General features: G+C 46.6%; 2 protein-coding genes across 10 annotated transcripts in view; one reads left to right on the top strand and one right to left on the bottom strand.

Moving 5' to 3' along the window:
- LOC1278792 (latrophilin Cirl) overlaps window positions 1-20,779 on the bottom strand; it is an 88,672-nt gene that overhangs the window by 25,423 nt on the left and 42,470 nt on the right. For all 8 annotated transcript variants that reach the window (XR_009764938.1, XR_009764939.1, XR_009764941.1 and 5 more), the window contains exons 3-4: window positions 19,023-19,070; window positions 2,512-2,553 (exon numbers count right to left, since the gene is read on the bottom strand). The gene's annotated coding sequence lies outside the window, so the exon portion shown is untranslated. The remainder of the gene's footprint in view (window positions 1-2,511; window positions 2,554-19,022; window positions 19,071-20,779) is intronic.
- Window positions 12,658-15,078, top strand: LOC1278791 (chymotrypsin-2-like). Of its 2 annotated transcripts, none has more exons than XM_318423.6 (3): window positions 12,658-12,832; window positions 12,937-13,331; window positions 14,519-15,078. In XM_318423.6, the coding sequence occupies exons 1-3, from the start codon at window positions 12,736-12,738 to the stop codon at window positions 14,816-14,818; spliced, it is 792 nt and encodes a 263-aa protein (XP_318423.6). In that variant the 5' UTR covers window positions 12,658-12,735; the 3' UTR covers window positions 14,819-15,078. The 2 variants fall into 2 exon arrangements, with proteins under 2 accessions (XP_318423.6, XP_061501934.1); XM_061645950.1 differs by having other exon boundaries at window positions 12,934-13,331.

The raw sequence follows: 20,779 nt of genomic DNA, 5'->3' as shown, positions 1-20,779 counted from the left end.
TTAGAAAAATTTGTATTTTTAAATATAATATATATGAATCTCCAAAATATTTGTGGAAACATAAGCTATTTTATTACATTAATGTTAGGTGGACCTGGTTGCAATCCTTAATTTATTAAAACAATAATAATTTAAAATTGTCAAATCTAACGCAAATAGGATGTGGCAATGTTTTAATCCCGTGATTTTTACAACTGTATAATCAAATGAAATTTTATAAATTGTGAACAACCAATGATAAACATACCACTGTGCATTAGCAAGCCATATCTCCATAAAGCCTCGAGAAGCAATTTGATCAAACAACATCTTCCACCGCTGTTAGGTAAAAATGTTCGTGAAAGCCATTACCAGAATGCAAAACAAAACAGGACTTTCAAAGGGAACATCCGCCATCCCGCTACCTACGGTGAAAGGTCGTGCGCTCCAAGTGACAAGTTTGTTATGCGAATGAAATTTATGGTAAAATTTATTACCCATATCTGCAGGAGCAGAAGCCTAGGTGAGAAAGGAAACATACAAGCGCTCCACGCACTTATTTAAATATTCTGAAGTTCGGGCCTGCCTTACGACCCGTGGGGGTTCGTGCACACCGAGAGGAAAACAAAAAAGAAAATGGCGAGACCGTGTGCTTATGAGTGTGTTCGTGGGGCAAAACACGAGAGCACGGAAAACAACAATTCGAAGGCAACTGCTGATAACATTCTGTGCGTGATTTTACCGTCTGCTCGTTTGGGGGTGGGTGCCGTCATTGGCTTTCGTGTCCGCCCCGGCAGTTGTGCGGGTTGTCCTTATTTTCTTTTTACAAATTTTGCTGTCTTGAAGACGGACAAAACGAACAAAAAAAAAAGCAAACAAACAGAACCCAGCCACCACCCACCGAAAATATGTTTCATCGTGCGCACTGCTTTGTTCAACAACGCACCTCTTCCACAGACACCAGCCACCGCCACCCGGCAGACGGGCGCGCGCGTTTTCGGTGCTTTGGGAAAAATAATCTCGTCAGCAGTCGCCGGCAGCAAGTACAATATCATGTCGCGGCCGGGTGGTTGATGGATGTCTAACACAACACGAACACGAGCGAAAGCAGCATAACACGTCACAACCGAAGGGAGAGAGCATGCCGGGTGGTTTCTGTCCGTCTTCATCAGGCTCTTGTTATCACCCTGCGCCCCGGTTCAGTCTTGTAGTGCAACACACGAGCAGCAGCACCGCAGAGGGGGTAGCTTAGCTCAACCATGGAACGGAAATGCAATTTAAATTTCAAAAGTGAAATTCCTTCATTTGCCCTAATCTAAGACGTTCCGTTCGTAAAGCACTATGTGCTCAGTCGAAGGTGGTGCAACAGATAACACATTCCGACCGAGGTAAAAACCTCCAGAAAAAGGTATCCGTGCATAGTTGTGTACAGTGAAGAGGGTTGCGTCTTGTCAGGTGGCGCGAGGACAGAACCTGACAACACCATCAGCGCCAAGCGATTGGGAGTTTGTTCACCTGAACACAGAAAAAAAAGAAAGCATGATGGAGAGAATGCGGGTAAAATGCTTTCACCCTCGGTTGCATCTTGATACTGAGTTTTCCTGCACACTCAGCATAATCAGGTTTGATTGTGCATGGTTCTAAACAAGTGCTAGTGTCCGCATACATTTCGGTTGGCAATGTTGTGCTGAAGACAACACTTCACTGATCCGATTTATGGGTTTATTACACAAACCCCTTAAAGCTTTTCAACGACTTATTCTCGACATCTGTCGGTTAGATTGAACCGTTTATCACATATTTCAGTAGATTTAGATGTCTAACGAATGTTTTAGTATGCTCTTGAAAATGGCAAACATACTAAGTTAATATCAGTTTCGTGTAAAGAGTTCGATCGTTAAAGTATTATAAGATCAAAAGCTATTTTATTACTTATTTATGCTTAGTCACTATTTATTTATTTGTCAGTATAAACCCAACTATGAATATGCTTTTGAATTAAATACAAAAAAGTTATGATATAAAAAGCATGTATCGAACTTCTGGAAGTGTATTTCAATTGCTATTGGAGACATAATCCATTACAGTATAGCCTTTGCCATTGCCAAATAAATCATGGTATGGCATTATCACATCATGGCGCCCATGCAAGATCATGATTTATCGGTGTAGAAATGATCCATTAAGAATTATAGAGTGCAACAATAAAGATATGCAACAGCAACTAATAATACAGACGAACATTCGCAACCGATGTTGGGCATGCATCGATGCAGAAACAAGCGACCACGCATCTGTCACCTGCCAGTCCAAGAGCTTCAGCTATTGAGCAACAACCCTCTAACGATTTCGAACCATTTGCGCGACCGTCCGCAGTTCGCGGATGTAACTGGCCGCTCATAAGAGCCAGAGAAATGTGTCGAAACGTTTAAATTTTTAGCAAACCGAACGCACGCACCACCCGGAGAGCTGGCCGGCTTGAAATAGATTGCTTGCTGGTTTTAATTTGACGGAACATGCATAAACACTTACGCTAACTAACGGCGTCTAGTAGCGGGCAGGAGGCAGTAGCTTCTGTGAAGTAAAGAGAGACAAGAAGAAAAATACACGATGAGAAGTTAGTACTAAACAACAAACACACATACATCTATGTAGGTTCCACGTAATACCAAAAAAAGCAAAACTAAAAACGAACAAACACAAATGCAAATGGCGAAATTGAAGACAGCAAAAAGAATTGGTTAACGCGCGTTGTTTTGTGTTGTCACGCTGCTCCGAAAGGCCTGGATAGCGGAGGATTGACGGGGAGGGAGAAACCGTCGTGCGAAAAACCGTCCACGAACGGTTCACCAGCCCGCCCACTGAATTGACCGGCAAGAGGAGGTGTCGCGTGTGTCACGTGAAGCAAGATGGAGGCGCATCTGGCCTATGTCCAGAAATAGCGCAACCACAAGATTGTGCCCGCGTTGGCCGAGTTAGGTTTGTCAAACGCGCGATGCAGTGAGTGAAGGAGGAAACAGTGAGGGGCAGGCAAAGTCGATGGATTTGGAAAGGGAAGCAATAGAGCCGGGACGAAAGACGAAAAAACGATTGAAAGTGACAAATTATGTAAAGTGACGTGCGACCACACCGCAGGGTCGAGGTTTTGCTTGCGCGCTCTCTCGTCGATCGCACGGGGGGACTGCTGGCGGCGACGACGGCCAGTGTCCGAGAGGGTGTCCAAAGATGGTGTTCCATTAGTTTTAAATATCTTTAACTATCTCCACCGCAGACGCACACGCACGCACAATACGCGGTGGCAAACATGGCAACAGTTTTGAGACACTGCTGCACTACTTGTTGCTGTGGCCACACACAAAGCATCTCTCACGATTGTGTGGTAGCCGAGTAGCGCGTCGATGACTTTCTGAAGATCGTGGAGCCGATAGGAGAGGGGGGGGGAGGGGTTCGGTGAGGTGTGGATAAAAACCCGATCAAAACTTGTACATGAGCCCATATTACAAACCGAATCGGTGTGCTGCCTACCGGGCGGCTGGCCGGTTGTGGAATTAATACACCTTAAATGGAGCCAGACGCCCATCTGATATAGATCTGTTTTCAGGTGCTTTTAAAGATCGATTTTTTACTGCTGCTGCTGCTGCTGGTGCTACCATCATGCTGCTCTTGGCTATGTTTTCTTAGGTAAGCTCCTAGGCAAGACAGCTTCACAGCGCTACACAAACACAGTCCTCTGCGGGCACGCCAGAAGGTGTCGTACATGATGACGGGTTTCAGCTATTAGAGAGTGTGAAAGGGAGGTCGTACTCACAGTGACGCTGTGATGCGAGAGCACCGGAATTCGGACGGTGGGCGTACACCTTCGACCCATTCAGGCAAACGATCAAAACATGCCACCTTTTACGTCTCTACCCCATTCCTTACCGATGACGAGATGGCGGGCGCGCGTACGAAACAAAAAGGTTAGCCAACTAACAAAAGCTCCATCGCCGTTCACCCGCTGTCCTTTCGCACCTTACCCAACGCAAAAGGTGTGTATATATCGATCTTCTAACCACATTTGGGGTTTCAGCTCGTGCAAAAGCGTCGGTACAGTAACTTGTAGCGCATTATAAATTATGCTTCGGCTCTTTGGCGAAGGAAAACCAAGACGAGGTCAAAAAGAACAAAGCCAATACTTTTCCACCCCACCCGGTACACAGCAACGTGTCATCACAGCATACACACACAGACACTGGCGGTACCCATGTCACGACCAGTTGTCGGCAACCAAAGTTCAACCCTCGCAAAGATCCTTTTCTTAAGGTCCACTTTTCGCATGATGAAGTTTGAATCATTAATTTCGCTTAGTCCCCCCCCCCCCCCATCTCCTAGCGGGTGTGCGCTTGCTGCACGACTTCAAAAGCTAGACCCTAAAAATATGGCTTTGACGAACGACTCGCCTGCCTGTAAGAGGAGGACAGAATGAGGAGTGTAAAAAAAACCCTCAGCGAAATAAGAACAGCACTCGAAAGACTGCTTTCGCCGCAAATGAGTAGCGCAAGGTTCTAACTAAACTGCGTTCTCGTAACTCATTGTCACCGGTGCTATATCATACATACATTATCAATATGCGTGTACCCGGGTGGATCGGTAGGGCAACCAGGACGCGGCGTGAGGCCCCCATATGTCCTGATATGGGACGACCGCTGGGGAATGATATATCTTTCCAGCCCAACCTCTAGCCAACTGTGCCAACGAGATGGGAACAACCCGAGGCGATGGCGGCGGCTGCGACGTGTGTCACATGTCCAATTCTCGCCTCGACTATATTATGCGTGTATGCCAACACCCCCCACACCCTTGAATCACCCCCACAGGAATGTTCCTTCTGCTCCTTTTTCAACAATGATAAGCTTAAGTTTTATGATACTTGTGTTTGCCTCACCGTGCACCGTTTATGGAATCCACCGTCCAAGTAAGGATCGAATCTGTCACCGTTCGGTGGCTTCCGCCAATCTGCTTGTCACGGGAACGTCGTGGAGGAATGGTTTATGGGGTAAAATCAAAAACCCAGATACGATTCACCTCCGCCACCAACCTTCCTTCAGGGTTGAGAAACGACAGCACAGAAATAATCATGCAATGATGATGATGACGATGATGATGACGATGATGATGATAATGATATAGATACCAAGGACGGCGAGTATCTGTTCAGTAGGAAGGCACATCGTCGTCAGCCGTGTGGTGGCGACAACTGGGTGAGGATGACGCGTGCCGCGCCGCTTGCTGATCATGGCAGCGGGCACAACACGTAAATATGTACGTCCGTCCGAAATGGGCCAAGAAAGGAAGAAGGTTAGTAAATAATCATAAGAGATCATTACAAGCCGATAGGACAAAACCCCATTCGAGCTACTACTCGCGCGAGGACAGACGAACGAGCAGTGTGAACTCTGGTGCCGAACTTGGTTGGTGGTTGGTGAAAATTTATGGTTCCATTCTTGGGACAGAGAATCTTGATTAACTTTTACCCATCGGGCAGCTTACTAACGCTGGGCTCTGCTGTTGCGGCCCGCAGGCTTCCGCTTATGAATGCTTCCAAAGGCCGCAAACTGAACTGAAACAACGGATCCTGCAACACTATACATACTAAAGATGTTTCCTTTTTCCGCCGAATGACACAGAAAGGATGAAAATATGGGCTGCCGTATTATGTAGCTACTGGTGATGGTGGTGTTTGAAGATGTTATTTTGATTACGCAATATTTCCAATCTCATTATTGACACAACGGAAGGTGTGAGGTGTGGCTGGAGTTGGGAATAGAAGCTATGTGACGTACCACTAGCTGGTTGCGGACAACGCTTTGAACCGGGCCAATCCTTGTCTAGAGGGAGAATGAAACTCGACACACGATGACCAATAGAGGGCGAGAATGTTATGAAACTGAAAAGCGACTGGATAGGATATATTGGAGTTGGTATGCTGGAGTAGAACTGAGGCTAATGGTTATTAAAGTTTCCGAATGGCAGCGCTTATCTATCGGATGTGTATGCTGAAACTCTCAGCAACATTGCTAGGGATGGAGAGGCGATAAAATAGAAAAAAAAAAACTTAGTAGAAAGCTTAAACATACAGTCTAGCAAGTCTTTCTGGAGGACGTGGTCAGGAAGTCGTTAGGAGTCAATCCATAGTCACTCCGTTCTTGGCAGAACAGTGATGTTGGTCATTAAGAATTCCATACCATAAACGAATCGTGCATTATTGGAACGGTTCAATCGTTGCGAGCACACTTACTCACCTTCGTTAGCAACGTTAGTCCACAGGCCTTTTGACAGTCTTGGGCACATCCCAGTGGAGCCTACGTCAAACCTAGTTTAGTGTCCACGCACTTCCCTTTCCCAGTGAGCTTCATTCGCCTGTAACCAATAAACGTCCGATCGAATATTGTACGACGTACGACGACTCAATGTGCCACCTGTAGGAATGCTTACAGGACACGCAGATTTCAATCGATTGCGGCAATAAATTAATACTGTTCGATACGATATTGGCCGTCCTCGTTCCGATATTCGTTGCCATCGCCAAAGTGCACACTCCAAACGATTCATAGGCGAAGGTCAGTCTCCAAGAGGTAGCTTTCTCCATGTACTCCCAACTTTGATTCCATTATCGTAGACGGCCTGTGCTTTTTAACCACTATAACTGGAAGAAGGCAACAGAAGTTCGCTGTGCCAGATTTTTATGACCATCATCATCGGGTCTTTACGTAGCAGTGGCACGCGTTCATAGGTCAGCCTGTGCTAGGCTGCTTACGATTTAGAAAATCACCAACCGTTCAAAGGCAGGCCGACGGTCTCCACCAATGTTTACGATCAGAAATTAAAGACCAAGCGATATGGCATTGAGGGGAGTTTACGTCCATACGTCCACTAAAACCAAAAACCGAATGTGACACTTTTATTAAGATTTCCACGAAAGTTCATTCCACCACCTGCTGCTTCACCCAATGTTTTTTCGAAGCATTATAAACCCCTCCCCCCTCCCCACAGATATCACCTAATCGCACATCAATGAAATCTATGAGGTTATGGACGAAAAAACACCGTCGTTCATCTAGGTTGACCTTAAAGACCGAACCTTATTCCCATGAAAAGATTGCGAGCCGGCAGGCAAACACATCAGCGTTCAGGCGAGAAGAAGAAGCATCATCAAAGCTATTAAAAATGAACTCATAAAAACGGTTCCTCTAAGCTTGACACAACACCAGCAGTGTGCCTATGAGATCGGCCCACGTGCATATGGTTGGAAGGTTCGGTGCCTCAGTCTCTTACACTTCGCTCCCGCTCACTCCCTGCTAAAGCTGCTGTCGGATAGTAAATCATGAAAAATGATGTTTCGGTTCAATTTTCGGGGACAGATTTTACGCAAGATTTCTAATAGCAAGAGAGGCGAAGGAAGAGCAAAAAAGCGAAATATATTAGGAGTCGAGCGAAGCATTAGGATACTCAGACGTGCCGTTTTGCGGGCACCGAAGGGCTCTTTCGTGTAGATAAGACCACATTCCTAAGCTGCTTGGGAGCCCCTTCGGAACGGGCGTAAAGCGGTGGGATTTCTAATTGATGAATCTCTTGCCATCGTGCTGCCACGGGTGACTGCACTTCAAAATGAATCATTCTTAATCGTATTCAAATTACACAAACGACGCCGGATGAAGCTTAGAGGCACTCCCGAAGCGTTCCGGAGCTACGGGACGGAGGTGGCACGATAGTGGTCGGATTATTAAAATAATAAAACCACTCGCTCCAAGTGTAGCCATCGAGGATTTTCCGTCTCGCTGCAAAATGTAAATGGAATTAAAAGTATTCATCTTCTCCCGTCCGGCCCACCGAGCACTTCGCTCCGTTTGCATAAATTTCCCAACGATCCTGGCCCACGTTCTGTATTCGAATGTGCCGGCGCGCAACAGTAGTCCTTGCGCTCTTGTGCTCAACCTTTCCCGTACACAGCAAACGTCCTAGAGTCCAGCAGTTCACCGGACCGCAGGTAATTAAAATCACTTGAATGATAATTAAGTGAGCTAATTATTATTTATCCACGAAGTCAACAGTACAATTCGCAGCACAATGTGCGACCTAGTTTCGTAAGACCACTCTCCTCCTGCTGGCTCTCTTTCTCTTTCCCATATCCTTCTTCTCCGTTTTACAGGCACTCATGTTCGACAACACCAAACCGCACGGAATTAAGTTAATTATAAGTCCACTGCCAATAAGCCACTCTACGAGCTCTGATATTGATCAGTGTACAAGTCAAAAGAGGCGAAAAACGTGCTGAAGTTTGCCTTTCTCCACAGCCTTGGGTTGATTTGTCCCAGCGGGAAATTATTTACAAAATCATGCAATGCGTGTGTACGAGATCGATCGATGCTTTTTTATGTTTGCCGTGCATATAACATATACAATCAGCGAAGGAGGGAAAGGAGTGTCAAGTATCACTGATGTAAAATTAGCCAAACTTGGTTAGGCTCCACCCTCCCTTAATGTATGTGTAGCAATATATCTTTCAATATTAGCTTGCTAATCTTACAATCCAACCTTCTCCACCAGTGCTGGAAAACTTCCTCTATCGAAGTAAAACAATTTCATGGTGATAGTAAAACTGGTGACGATAACCTTCAAAGCGTCACGAAAAAGGGAGAACAAATAAAAAAGCAAAATCCTTTTTATACACCGACTCCATACCACCCGCCCCCCAGTCAACGTCAACAATCAGTTAACCAATTTAGCGAGCGAGCGAGGCACATCCTTGCACGAGTCCTCCCGTAATAGCCTCACCGAAACCAAAACGTGTATCATCACTACGCTGTGGGGCCATGGAATAAATTGCTGCTGTCACAGAGCCAGAGGGACGGCGAAGAAAGCAGGCACCCGGACTGAAGAAGGTTGAGTTTATCGTTTGGTCGTTACGCAAAATTTGTCCCGTTTTTTAAACTCCTAATTGATTTTCAATCATAAAAAAGAGCGCCACAAAAGAGCCATGCCACAATCCCCGCCGCCTTTCTTTGCCTCCGTTGTCCCGTGATGGTCGTTGGTAGTGAACGAACTGAGAAAAACGCCCAACGGGGGGAAAACGCCCGAAAACAATCAACTATAATTTTTAGATCGCTTTTATTTTTATGTTCACACCATAACACGGTACACCAGGGCGCGGCAGTGGGCACCGGGGAGCAGCAGGGCGGATGGTGCAGGAAAAGTCCGATGAGAAAGGGATGATGAGAGCGGCCTTACACGGGACGGGTAAGGCACAGCATACCAACCCCAAACCGCCCAAATAGCCAGCTCGTACTTTATAGCTGATTTAGGGCTGTTTAACGAAAAATCGTTCCAATGTCGTACTTTGTGGCTGATTAAGAGATAGACGGCACTTTGCGGAACTATGGAGCTTTTTAACAGGCACATGGTACTCTTTGGAACTTTGCGGCTGATTAACACTATGTGTAGGATTCATGATGGAACTTTAAGGCTTGTTAAGAACGTGTACCGAACTTGGTGGAACTTCATAGCTTTTTAATGCATGACATCGGTACAAGGTGGGTCTTGTCAAAGTGTCAAAGACAGACGCCGCCAATCATCTCATTGCTGCTGTATAAGTTAGATTAGTTCTTTGAAGAAGGGATTTTGAAGGAAGTGATGTGATTGTACAGTAAATTGTGATACGTTTCGTGTAATTTATGAATATTAAGGGTTTAAAAATATACACATGTACACAAACAAAACAAATCCTGTTGTTTATTTAATCGATGACGCTTGCTTGAAAATAAAACACAAAGAAAAATAATCCCCAGCACCGTAGCTTAAGGAAGCTGCTTAGGCGCTATTTAGAAGGACCGCCTGGAACTTTGATGCTGTTTATCTACTGCAAAAGGCGAATTAGAGCAGCGATCTTTAGCGTGCCAAAATGAGCTGCTTAAGCAATTCTGGCTATTTGGGCGGGCACGGGCGCGTTACACACGCAACGTCCACATAGCACGGGAAAGCAACCGGCGGCTTTGGGGTTGTGTAACCGTGTTGGGCTAAAGAAAACGCCATGAAACCAGGTGAAGAAGTAATAAAAAATTTGATTACCATGGACAACGCCTTTCTGCCTTTGCTTTTCTCTGTATGAGCGTTTTCTTCTTCTTCTGCTTCTTCTCTACCGGACGCAAACTTTCCCGGGAAGAGAACACCCGACGAAGTGGAAGTTTCTAATCGAAAAAGCCAATCAATAAATTCGATCGCTTATCAGCTTATTGGGCTTCGCGCGCGCACCCAAACCCGCAGTGCAGCAACGTAACACGTAGCGTCGCTAGGTGTCACACAGCGTGCGATAAACGCGCGCGCGTCGCACAGAAGTTTGCCATCTCTGGATGCTTCTCGAAATAGGGCGACGGGCAATGAAAAGAAAGAATGAATCACCACCCCCAGCAAAAGTGTCCCGATGAAAGGAGCGATGCCGTTGTTAGGAGCGGGTGAGCCCTACTTTATGGGATCTAAAGTTTTGTTGCCCACGCAATGGCCGCCGCACAGTCCCGGTCGTAGCGGTGGTGCTCCGGTCAATGCTTTGCAATCGATTTTCTATTTTCACAGACGTTTCCGGACACCGCCGTTGGAGACAGTTTTGGGAATGGAAGCGGAAATGAATAGTCGTCCGCATCCGGAGTGAAGCACCAAATGTCATTGACAAGCTAAACTGGTATTGAGTGGCAGGAGTGAGTGTCCAGGAGCGAGCTTTGAATTTCAGGCTCATAGAAGTAAACTGTTTCCAGAGCGGAACAGAGCATTGAAAGAAGCTGTCAATGTTCGCATGGTGGAGTATATCACCTGAAAAAAAAAAATCCACCACTCATTGACTCCCAATCGAATTTCGGTATGAGTTGCTGAAGGACAAAGACTACCAGTGAAAAAATGATCACAGAGCCATATTCGTGACCAATAATAAAGATGTAAAACTGTCCCGAAGGCAGCGAGGATACATTGAAACAACCAAAAACCCTAATCGATTGACATGCTCTTCTTAGTTCCCATCGAACCCCTATCAAGCAACCAAGAAGACTCCCAAGTAGATAGCACAGTTTCTAATGCTGAATGTGTACAGCGGACCATTTCTGCTCCATGTGTGTGTGTGTATTTTTGTTTGGTCGTCTAAACGGCAATAAGGCGCAGATGGTGAAATAGTTGGCAATCGGTTAGAAGTCTTTCGCTATCTCTCGAACCCGCACAACCGTGACACAACCTTACCCGACGACGTACGGGGTACCTTCTTGGAAACTTCGAACGAAAGATGCTATCACTATCCCACCCGTCCGCACAGGGGGGTAAGCTCTACAAACCGCGTGTCGTCTCCGGTTGTCCCGTACCATCATATCGAGAAGTCTCATCGAAAGACGAGAGATGAAGGGGTTGAATAATATGTAACCCATTCCCACCTGTTTCACGCGGCTGGGTGGGAGCTGTGTATGTGTGTATGCGAAGCGGAGTCGAAAAATAAGAAAACTACCCTTCAAGACTAATGCTCGGGGCTGTTGGGCCTGCCACCGAGTTGGCGGGGCCGACTCTTAGAAACCAACCGTGCTACCTACTGATAGGTAGGTAGCAACCAACCCGGGAAGATGGGGGAGGCACACGATTTACGACATCGGGATTAGAGAGTTTGGTAAATATTTCAACACTGCCAGTTCCCGAAAACCCCCTCGCTTCAGTTCCTTAGTCACTCACTCTCCCCAACCCCACCCTCCCCACCAATCTCATTTTAGAGGAACAGTTGACCCATACGACCACTTGGGGAAGGAGGCTTTGATCGACTTCGCCTTGGTACCGTCGTGCTGTTTATGGGCTTCCGGCTTCGTAAGTCCCGGGTTCAAGAAAGTCGGAGAGCTCTTACAAGCATCATCATAACCGGCGCACCGTAGGGGGTATTTGTTGCAGCAGTCACCCGGGCTTAAGTGAATCTCAAATGGACATTGCCATTTTGAACACCTGAGCACCAAGAAGTCGTTTCGGAGAGGAGTTATCGGTTGGTTCGGTTTCATCTTCGATAGCATCTCAGACACTGCCGTGCCACAGCCGGTCCATGCTGCTAAGGATATGCTTTTTCAGTGCCGAGTTATGCTCCAACTGCTATTACCACCGCCATGCTAAGTGTTGGTAAGTTGTCTGTGTGCATGCAGCAGAGCAGTATTGCACAGAAAAGGGCTTCAATCAATTTCATCGCCCATCTCTCGCTCCTCGCTCCTCCACGTAGGGGTGGTGAGGGAGCGCATTCTCGATGACCAGTTATTAGCAGTTATCGCTCTGAGGAAGGCGCACTTTATCCTCCCGGAACGAAAATGAACAGCTGCGTACGTGTGTGCGCTAGGGGTAAGGATTTTGCCAGAAGCAAACCACTGCGAACCACCCCCCGGATGCAATAAACTTTACGCACCAGGTGTCCCACCGAGCGGCAGGAAGAGATAATCTCTTGGCCAAGTTATGAATTGCTGAAATTTCGGTGCCAGAGATATGCGCGCCATCGTGCACTGGGTGATAAGCGTTCTTCAATCGGCCGGGGCCGAGCATGTAGGTCGGGAAACAAAAATAAAAAAAACACAAAAAAGAAACCATTAGATATGAGAGGCCCAACACCACTGTGGGGCAGGCTATAAAACGGAACGACAACTCGATCGTCCGTGAGAGTTCTCGTGCGTAACGTACCCAACCAAAGCGGGAAGGAAACCCGAAACTACTGCTCCCTCGTTCGACATGAAGACGTTCGACAGTATTGCGCCGGTGCTGGGACTGGTAGCCGCTGTGCTGGGTTTTGTCACAGTAGCGGCTGCTCTGCCCCAACAAGCCAACTGTAAGTGGACACTTCCAGGAGATACCCCACGTGGAGAGCAAGTGGGAAGAGGAGTTAGAATTTGCTTGAATAATCAATCGACTCATCGTCCATCGCCTCAGCAGTCAGCCCACGGATTGCCGGCGGGGAGGATGCGGCCGACGGACAGTTTCCCTTTCAGGTGGCCCTCATCAACGAGGGGCTGGTGTACTGTGGCGGTACCGTCGTGAACCGGCGCTGGATACTGACGGCAGCTGCCTGCATCACCGGAAAAGCCCTCTCGGATGTGCAGCTGTTTGTTGGCAGCGCGGATCGGCTTACCGGCGGGCGCAACGTAACCGCGGAACGGTTCGTCATTCATCCGGACTTTAACGCACAGACGTACGCGAACGATATCGCGCTGGTACGGATGGCGGAATCGCTCGCGTTCACCGGCAACGAGCTGCAGCCCATCCGGCTGGCAACGGACTTCTTCGAGACGGCCACCAACGCGACCGTGTCCGGGTGGGGACGATTCGCGGTAAGTGTTTTGCCATTGGAGTAACACAATTCGACCAGCGACACGTGTCAGTGAGTGTTTGTGACAGCGATTTTGAAGAATTCGCTAATTGGGTAGACACCCCGTCGTTGAAAAGTTGAGCTGTAGAAAATAGCACTATAAGTTTTTCCGAAAAAATACTGTTTCGGGAACCTAGGGTACAATTTGTATACATAGGTACACAGTGTACAGAACATTTCTCTGTCACCTTCCGGTGTGGTGAATAAGCTGTTCCATGTTTTGAACAAGAGTGCACGGTTTATCAGTTATAAGGGCACACTACCGGAAACAGGTGCAAGCGGGTATATCCGGAAAATAAGCTTACCGGATATCAGTCATTGCAGTGCCGGGATAGTCTTAGCTCCGCAAGGATAGTTGAAGAAAGCTGAAGTATAATGGGGCCACAATCTGCCACAAGCATACTGCCTAGCTAGACGTTGAGTGTCGCACAAGTAACTAAACGATAGCGAACCAACAATTCTTTAATGCATTTTACAGTCCTGTGATACTCTTGTATCACTTGCATCTATTCTGCTCGGATAAGCATCTACGAAGTTGTGTGTGAGCAAAAGCAAAGAACACAACAAAAAATATCTAAAAGGTGTGCAAACACACTTCAAAGTTTGCTTATGGAGCAACGAACGATTCAGAGCTCCGACAGAAACCAATAAAGCTCGCCCGCGTACTTGCCCGGGGTTGGGCGACCGTCCGGTGTATTACAGCAACACGGGCCCCAGACATAGCGCGCGTCGCATATGTCTATAAGCACACTTAAGTCGATTCAATTTACCATTTTAATCTCCACTCCAACTAAAAGCCAGTTGGTAGCCGACCGTTGTCAGATGGGTCGACCACGACCACGACGACGACGACACAGCGGGAAAACTTCCGGTCTGGGACTGGGACTACTGGGAAGTGGGCACGTTTAATTGATTGAACCGGGCGGCTTAGCGTTAAGGTTGGGGCGGGCCCCCTACACCCCCACCATTGCTTGATGCATGATTCTGGGTCCTTACGGATGGCCGGCATCACAACCTGCCCGTATGCGTCCACTTGCAACAAATCCCTGGGCTACCCCGACTCACCAAATCACTTCTCATACATTCCATCATGGATAACACACACGCAAACGTCCTAATTCGATCCTCCTCTCTCCCTTTGCTTTCCAGATTTCAAACAATCAACTCCCAACCCGGCTGCAGTTCATCCGCACGGACGTCATCGGCAGCGAGGACTGTGCCGAGCAGTTCGAGGAGCCGTACCGTAGCCGAATCTCCGACCGTACCATCTGCACCAGCAACCAGGCCAACCAGGGCGTCTGCCTCGGCGATGCCGGCGGTCCGCTCGTGCTGGACGGTGAGTTGGTCGGCGTGCAGTCCTGGAGCATCCCGTGCGGTACCGGACTACCCGACGTGTATGAGCGCGTTTCGCACCACCGTGCCTGGATTTTGGCCATCACGCTTCTGTAGAGTTGGAGTGGGTGTTTTCCTGGAGTGGCGCAGCGCGGCGTAGGGTTAAGTGGTTAAGTTCATCTATCTATCTATCTGTGTAGCTTTACTGTGTGCGTAGGAGACGCTTGTTAGGATACGAATTTGCCAGCGGTACATCCGTCAATAAAACACAGCGAGACTCTGTGCGTTTGACAGAATTGTCGCTTCAGCCGTTCGGCGACAAACCCGGCACAACAACAAACATCAAAAACGGTACACTAATACAGTGTCATGTACAATTGGTTGGGTTTTTTTGCCTCTGTTATTGTTGTTGTACCGTGGCTCCTCAATTTCGCGCCCGCGTAGTTACGACTCGTCAGGGATAATCAAGTTAAGCGATTCGATTTCACCTCATCACCGGAGGGGCAAACCAAACAACAGTAGTCGTGCCAACAATGACACAACGAACGTCTCTCATCGACAAAGTCCGCACACGATTCGCTAAGGTTATTGCTTGGTCAGGGAGCGAGCAGGGGGGGGGGGGGGGGGTAAGGCTTCGTACGCGTTCTATGGGAGATCTTCGTTCGGCAAATAGGAGATTGCGATACGCGCACGTGTGTGTGTGTGTGCTTTGATAGGGGGTCGCGTACACCCCTGTATGCTTGTATTCAATTATTCAACTTGATTGCTTTCCCAATCAAGACACCCTGGAGCAGTGCAGATCCGACAGACCAACCGCCCCCCACCTGGATTTTGTGGGGGGTTCATTGTTGTCGATTGAAGTGGATGATGGCGCATGTTCTTGGCTGGGTTCTGGCAGCGGATCCGTCCCGTTTGCCATGACCGGCCAGCAATTTCCGGAAGGTTACCTCCAGCAGGCGAATTGGTTAAACCTGAAGAAAGAACTTCTGAAACGCTGCGTCGAAGTTGGGCTAAGTTTAATGCAGCCACCAATCGAATTTAGTTTTTGCGTTTTCGATGCAGCAAACTTCATGACTGTCGGGGATTTTGCGTCCAAACTGATGTGATGTGCTCTCTGAAGCGCACCCACGACTCCGACTCGACTCCGGTTATTATTAGTCTGATTGGGACTCCAGTTAAATCTAAACCATTAGCTCCGCCCGAAGTTACGGTATTTCGGAGTCGGACAGAATCAGAATCAAACTGAACTAGGAGTCGCCAAGAGTTGGTCATTATAGGACCGGCATTTCATTTCATTTAGTTTTTTCGTCTTTTGCTTTGCGCGTGCACTTCGTAGGATGGCCTTTGTTTCTAACACGACAGCAATGCTTTGCGACAGCATCCTTGGAATCCGGCCGATTCCGAATCAAGACTACTCCGGCTCGGGACGACCCCGGACGACACCGACTCCAACTCCGGACGACTCCGCACGACCCCGACTCCAACTCCGGACGACTCCGACGCAATATAACTCCGACTCCGGACGGCTCTGGACGGCTTCAAATAATGCTGGGTGGGGACCTACCTGCCGATGTCGGTTCCAAACTCGGAGTCGACTCTGGACTTTTGTCAACTTTACCCATCACTAGTCCAAACAGCTTCCAGGTGGAATAGAAAAGCGATCGGAAAAGAACCGCCTAACGATGTTAGGCTAATTAATCGAAAGGGAATGAAACACTCTTTGCAGTTATTCGAGCAAGTTACAAAGCTTCACACCCAAATTCGAAGACACGATCGATTGCGCTATTTTTTGTACGCGCTGGAAAGATTGTAATAATTCCAATGGTAATGTTGATTCGCTTCCCGTTTTGCCTTCGCTTAAGCGGTTGCTTCATCACGCTTCCTCCTTAGCACACTGGCACATTTGAAGTCAACGTCAAGATCCTGCAATGAGCGATGACTTGTCACAGCACCGGCAAAAGGTACATAAATCATTGCCGCACGAAGGGAAACACAAAAAGGCTATCGCCGTGTGTACGAGGAATGTTTTAATTTAATGCGACAGCGAACCAAAGCGGTAAAAAAAGAACAGAATATGAAAAACGTACACACAACTTCAACTCTCGGTACAAATTCTTCATTCTTTCTCTTCTTTCGATTCTTCGACACAGTTTGACCTCGATGTCCATGTGTGTGTGTTTGTATGCTTACCTGGCCACACCATGAAGCCCGTGCTTGTCACCATCTCTTGCAGGAGAAATATTTGCATAATGTATTGTTATTAAATTCCGTACGCGTGTTTTTTGCTCCAACCATGCGGTGTGTCGTATACCTTTTCACCGGGGCCACAAGCGACCCGCTACATTGTCAGCCGTGCCGCCTCCGCCGCCATGCTATCGGTGGGGTTGCATTTTCTCGGTTCTACGTTGGCAAGCACATCATGAAGCAAACGTTCGGCATTTGCTCCCGCCGCTTTCGCCACTCCCGCAGCGGATGATTCGTTGTCGGCATATGCAAGTGAGGAACGAGAAAATTGCACCATCACCATCATCATTTTCCATCCATCAAAGCCGATAGATGAGCGACGGTGAAATGAAAAATATGACAAAGTGAAACAAAACGAAAAGTCCGACTTACACCCACGCACAGCATTCCAAGAGATAAACACACACTCATTCAGACGGCTTGGCAGACATGATACTCCACAACCAATCTCGATATCCTTTCAAATATGTGCTCATCAACTGCCGCGGTATGTATATGGCGTGACTTTTCTGCCACAACATGTTAACGAAAACAATAGGGGGGGGAAATTGCTGGGAAAAGAAAGCAAATGAGCTTTTCCGCAATCTCTTGTCAGGATGGTTGAGACATAAATTGAACCGTGAAGGATACCATTATCCGGGCACGGCATTTATGTGCACGTATGCTTCCTCAACACTAGACAGCGTGCGATTGAAAATACGCCACACGTTCCAAACTTCCGCCAGTAATGGTGTTGCTAGGACAAGAGTGTGTGTAGGATTTTTTTTTTCGCTGGAAAATGAAGCACTACACTTTTGGTCAACAAAACCGTCTTCAACACAACATTCAGCCTGCCAGTGTGCTTCAAATGATCGATGATGATGATGATGGTATATGATGATGATGGTAAAAATGTATCGCAATATTGTCCATAATCCGGGTAGGATATTGAGGTCCGAGGAGTGCGTCCTAATACTGTTTTTCCTTAAAACCTTCCATCTCTTCTGCTGGCAAATTTTCCACGTTTCGAGGGAAAATTGATGCAATTTTGGTTGTATCGAAAATTGTCTTGCTACGTCCGTTTCCTTCGCTCCTTGCGTGAGGGAGGGTCTGTCCAGGTGCCGTTTAGTCATTACCATCACCCGACAATCGCTGATCGTTATCAGCGGCAGACCGAGGAATGCGCGGTGGTATCTATTTCGCCGCGAGCCCACGAAAAGTTACCATTAGTTACCTTTTTCCTGGAAAAGGGAAACATTATCCTCCAAAGGAAAAAGCCAAAGATATTGAGTTTGTGTTAAAAATCAACACCACCGCAATAAACCCGAACCCATGCAGACAAGACAGAGTACACCACGGCCATTGGCTCGGGAGAAGCGCAGCTACAGACATTGAAGGAAGGAAGCATGCTGTGTAAACGACCACTCCCCCCCCCCCCCTCGGTGTCTTTTCGTCCCTGCCGAATAATTCTCTAGCCAGCCAGGAAAGCAACAAGATCTTGGGCCGAAAACTGAAACCAAATTGAGAAGAAAAACGCCGCGGGATTCGCCTACCAGGCACATGAAAGCGTTGGAATATTCACACACATACACGCAAGCACCCCGTGATACCCAGAATTGAGCTTCCGGGACGACCTTTTTGTCGGGGAATTGTTTCCGAAGGCACGGAACGGAATCCCTGATTTGCCCTCCAGTGTCGTTCTCGGGCGAGAATGTCAAACGCTGTTGCCACGCCTGGGATGCAAGATTTTCCACCGAGCGACACACTACCACTAACCAAGCGAACCGCGAACCCCCTAATTGATATGGTAATGAGAGGAGCGAAGAAAATGTATTGATTTTATTTCGTCCTTTCTCGTCGGAACGTCTTCATCAACGGTTCCAGCGGTGCCACAATATCGTCTATCGCCATTCGGGATGGAATGAGACGGGACGAATGAAATAAAATTAAAATCAGCGCACGCTTGACCTGACACGCGGTTGGTTGCTTTACCGGGGTTTTACCGTAATGTCATGTAAATCAATTAGGTGTCTACGGTGTGGGGGAGGGAAAAGTTCGGTTGGAAAACTAAACGTAATGGAAGGTGTGCGATACATACAGTTCAGCACGGTGTGTTGGTGGAGTAGGCGATTTTGTCCGACGCAATCTGAAAGAATATCGAAAACAAAAACTATATTAGTTTATTATCTTCTGAAGGTTCCTCTCGAGAGGCTATGTGTAGGGTTAGGGTTTCGATCAGTTTTACAACAACATTTGTTAAAGCTTTTGCAATAACTAATACAAAACCATTGTTTTCAAAAAATAAAATAAAATAAAATAAAATAAAATTACCTAATTCTGTTTTTATTCCAATATACATTTAAATTCCTTTATTGTTCCTTCAATTTTGACCTTTTGGACTATTTCACTGAATAGTTCCTCGTTCTCTCTCGACATTCTTTTAATTTGTCTTTAAAGTTTTCAATACATCAACATTTTTCACAGTTACGACTATTAGAAAATTTACTTACTTACTTATGCTGCACTACAACCGCTTTGCGGTCTTGGCCTGCCAAATTTTATTTAAATTTAGAATCCTAAGTGTATACCCTCCTTTCATCGACCAACGTATAGATTTATTGTCCCAAATTCAATTGCGTACCATTTATATTGTGCCGTACGTTATTTCATTTTATGTTAGGGTATTTTTAAGTATGACCGGATTCATGGTGCAGTCGTCAACTCGTACGACTTGAAATGAATGTTTATTGGTAGTGATTTTAATGTTGCCTCCGGTATTACAATATTAAGCTCTCCTTTAGGCATAGCTAACTGACGGAGATAAATTCTAGAGTCTCCTTAACATCAAATGTATGAATCTAGTTTAGATGTTATGTTCCCTGAGAGTTGAGTGTGCACTTGAACATATTTCTAATAAAATCCAACCTAATCCATGGTTAACTGCATGGTTATACAAACGTCATTTAATTATTTCTTCGCTGCAAACGTTAAAAGATCTAACGTTTCATAGAACATAGAAATGAAAAATAAATATAAACATCATTGGCCGTTTCGAAACTGGCAATTCTAGTGTTTAGCTTCATTTCAAGCTGTAAAGATTAAATTAAAACAAATTCCCAAAAATGGTTTGAGAAAGTGGAACGAAACTATCTGCCACAGTTTCTTGAATAAAACATTTTAAAACAACCAACAAAAAAGTGACGAGCACAATGGGCATACGTACACCACAAAAATGTAAACATGTAAACGGCTCTACGGTTCATAAAGCATGTCGAGCAAAAGGGAAGAATTGTGAAATGATGGTAACCAAAACTCGTCAACATGCAACGAAAAAGAAAGAGAGAAAGTGAAGCGCCAAAGCTAGATAGAATGGAAACTTATGCAGAACAAAAGCACTGAAACTTTGCGTTGCAACTACACCGAAACTTATTCATATTATTCATTCGCGCTCGCCACCGGGCACCGGTAACTAATAATGCGGTCGGTCACAAGCGACCGCGAGAATGACAAAAGGAGTTTGTTGCGCTTTCGTGTACGAGGCCAGCAGCATAACGAAACAAAAATAAAGAGAGTCGACTGAAACCGACAGCTACTAGTGTAACCCAGAAAAATAAAAAAAATCCACATCCGTGAGCGCCAACTATTTTACTCACAATTCCGCATTCAAACGCAATTTTTCAAAAAAGTGCTCCACTCTCCAAGTGAAATGGGGGTTTGCATGCAACATTTATAGCTGGCCCTCTCACAGGCTGCTAAGTGTTGTTTTGCTGCCGGTGCTGCTGCTGCCACCGACAAACGGTTGATTATGATGCAACGAAACTTTCCATCGCCGGGTATTGTATATGATGATGACCA

Source organism: Anopheles gambiae, chromosome 2, assembly GCF_943734735.2.
Source record: "Anopheles gambiae chromosome 2, idAnoGambNW_F1_1, whole genome shotgun sequence".
Taxonomy (NCBI): domain Eukaryota; kingdom Metazoa; phylum Arthropoda; class Insecta; order Diptera; family Culicidae; genus Anopheles; species Anopheles gambiae.
This window is presented reverse-complemented; position numbering and strand designations above follow the sequence as displayed.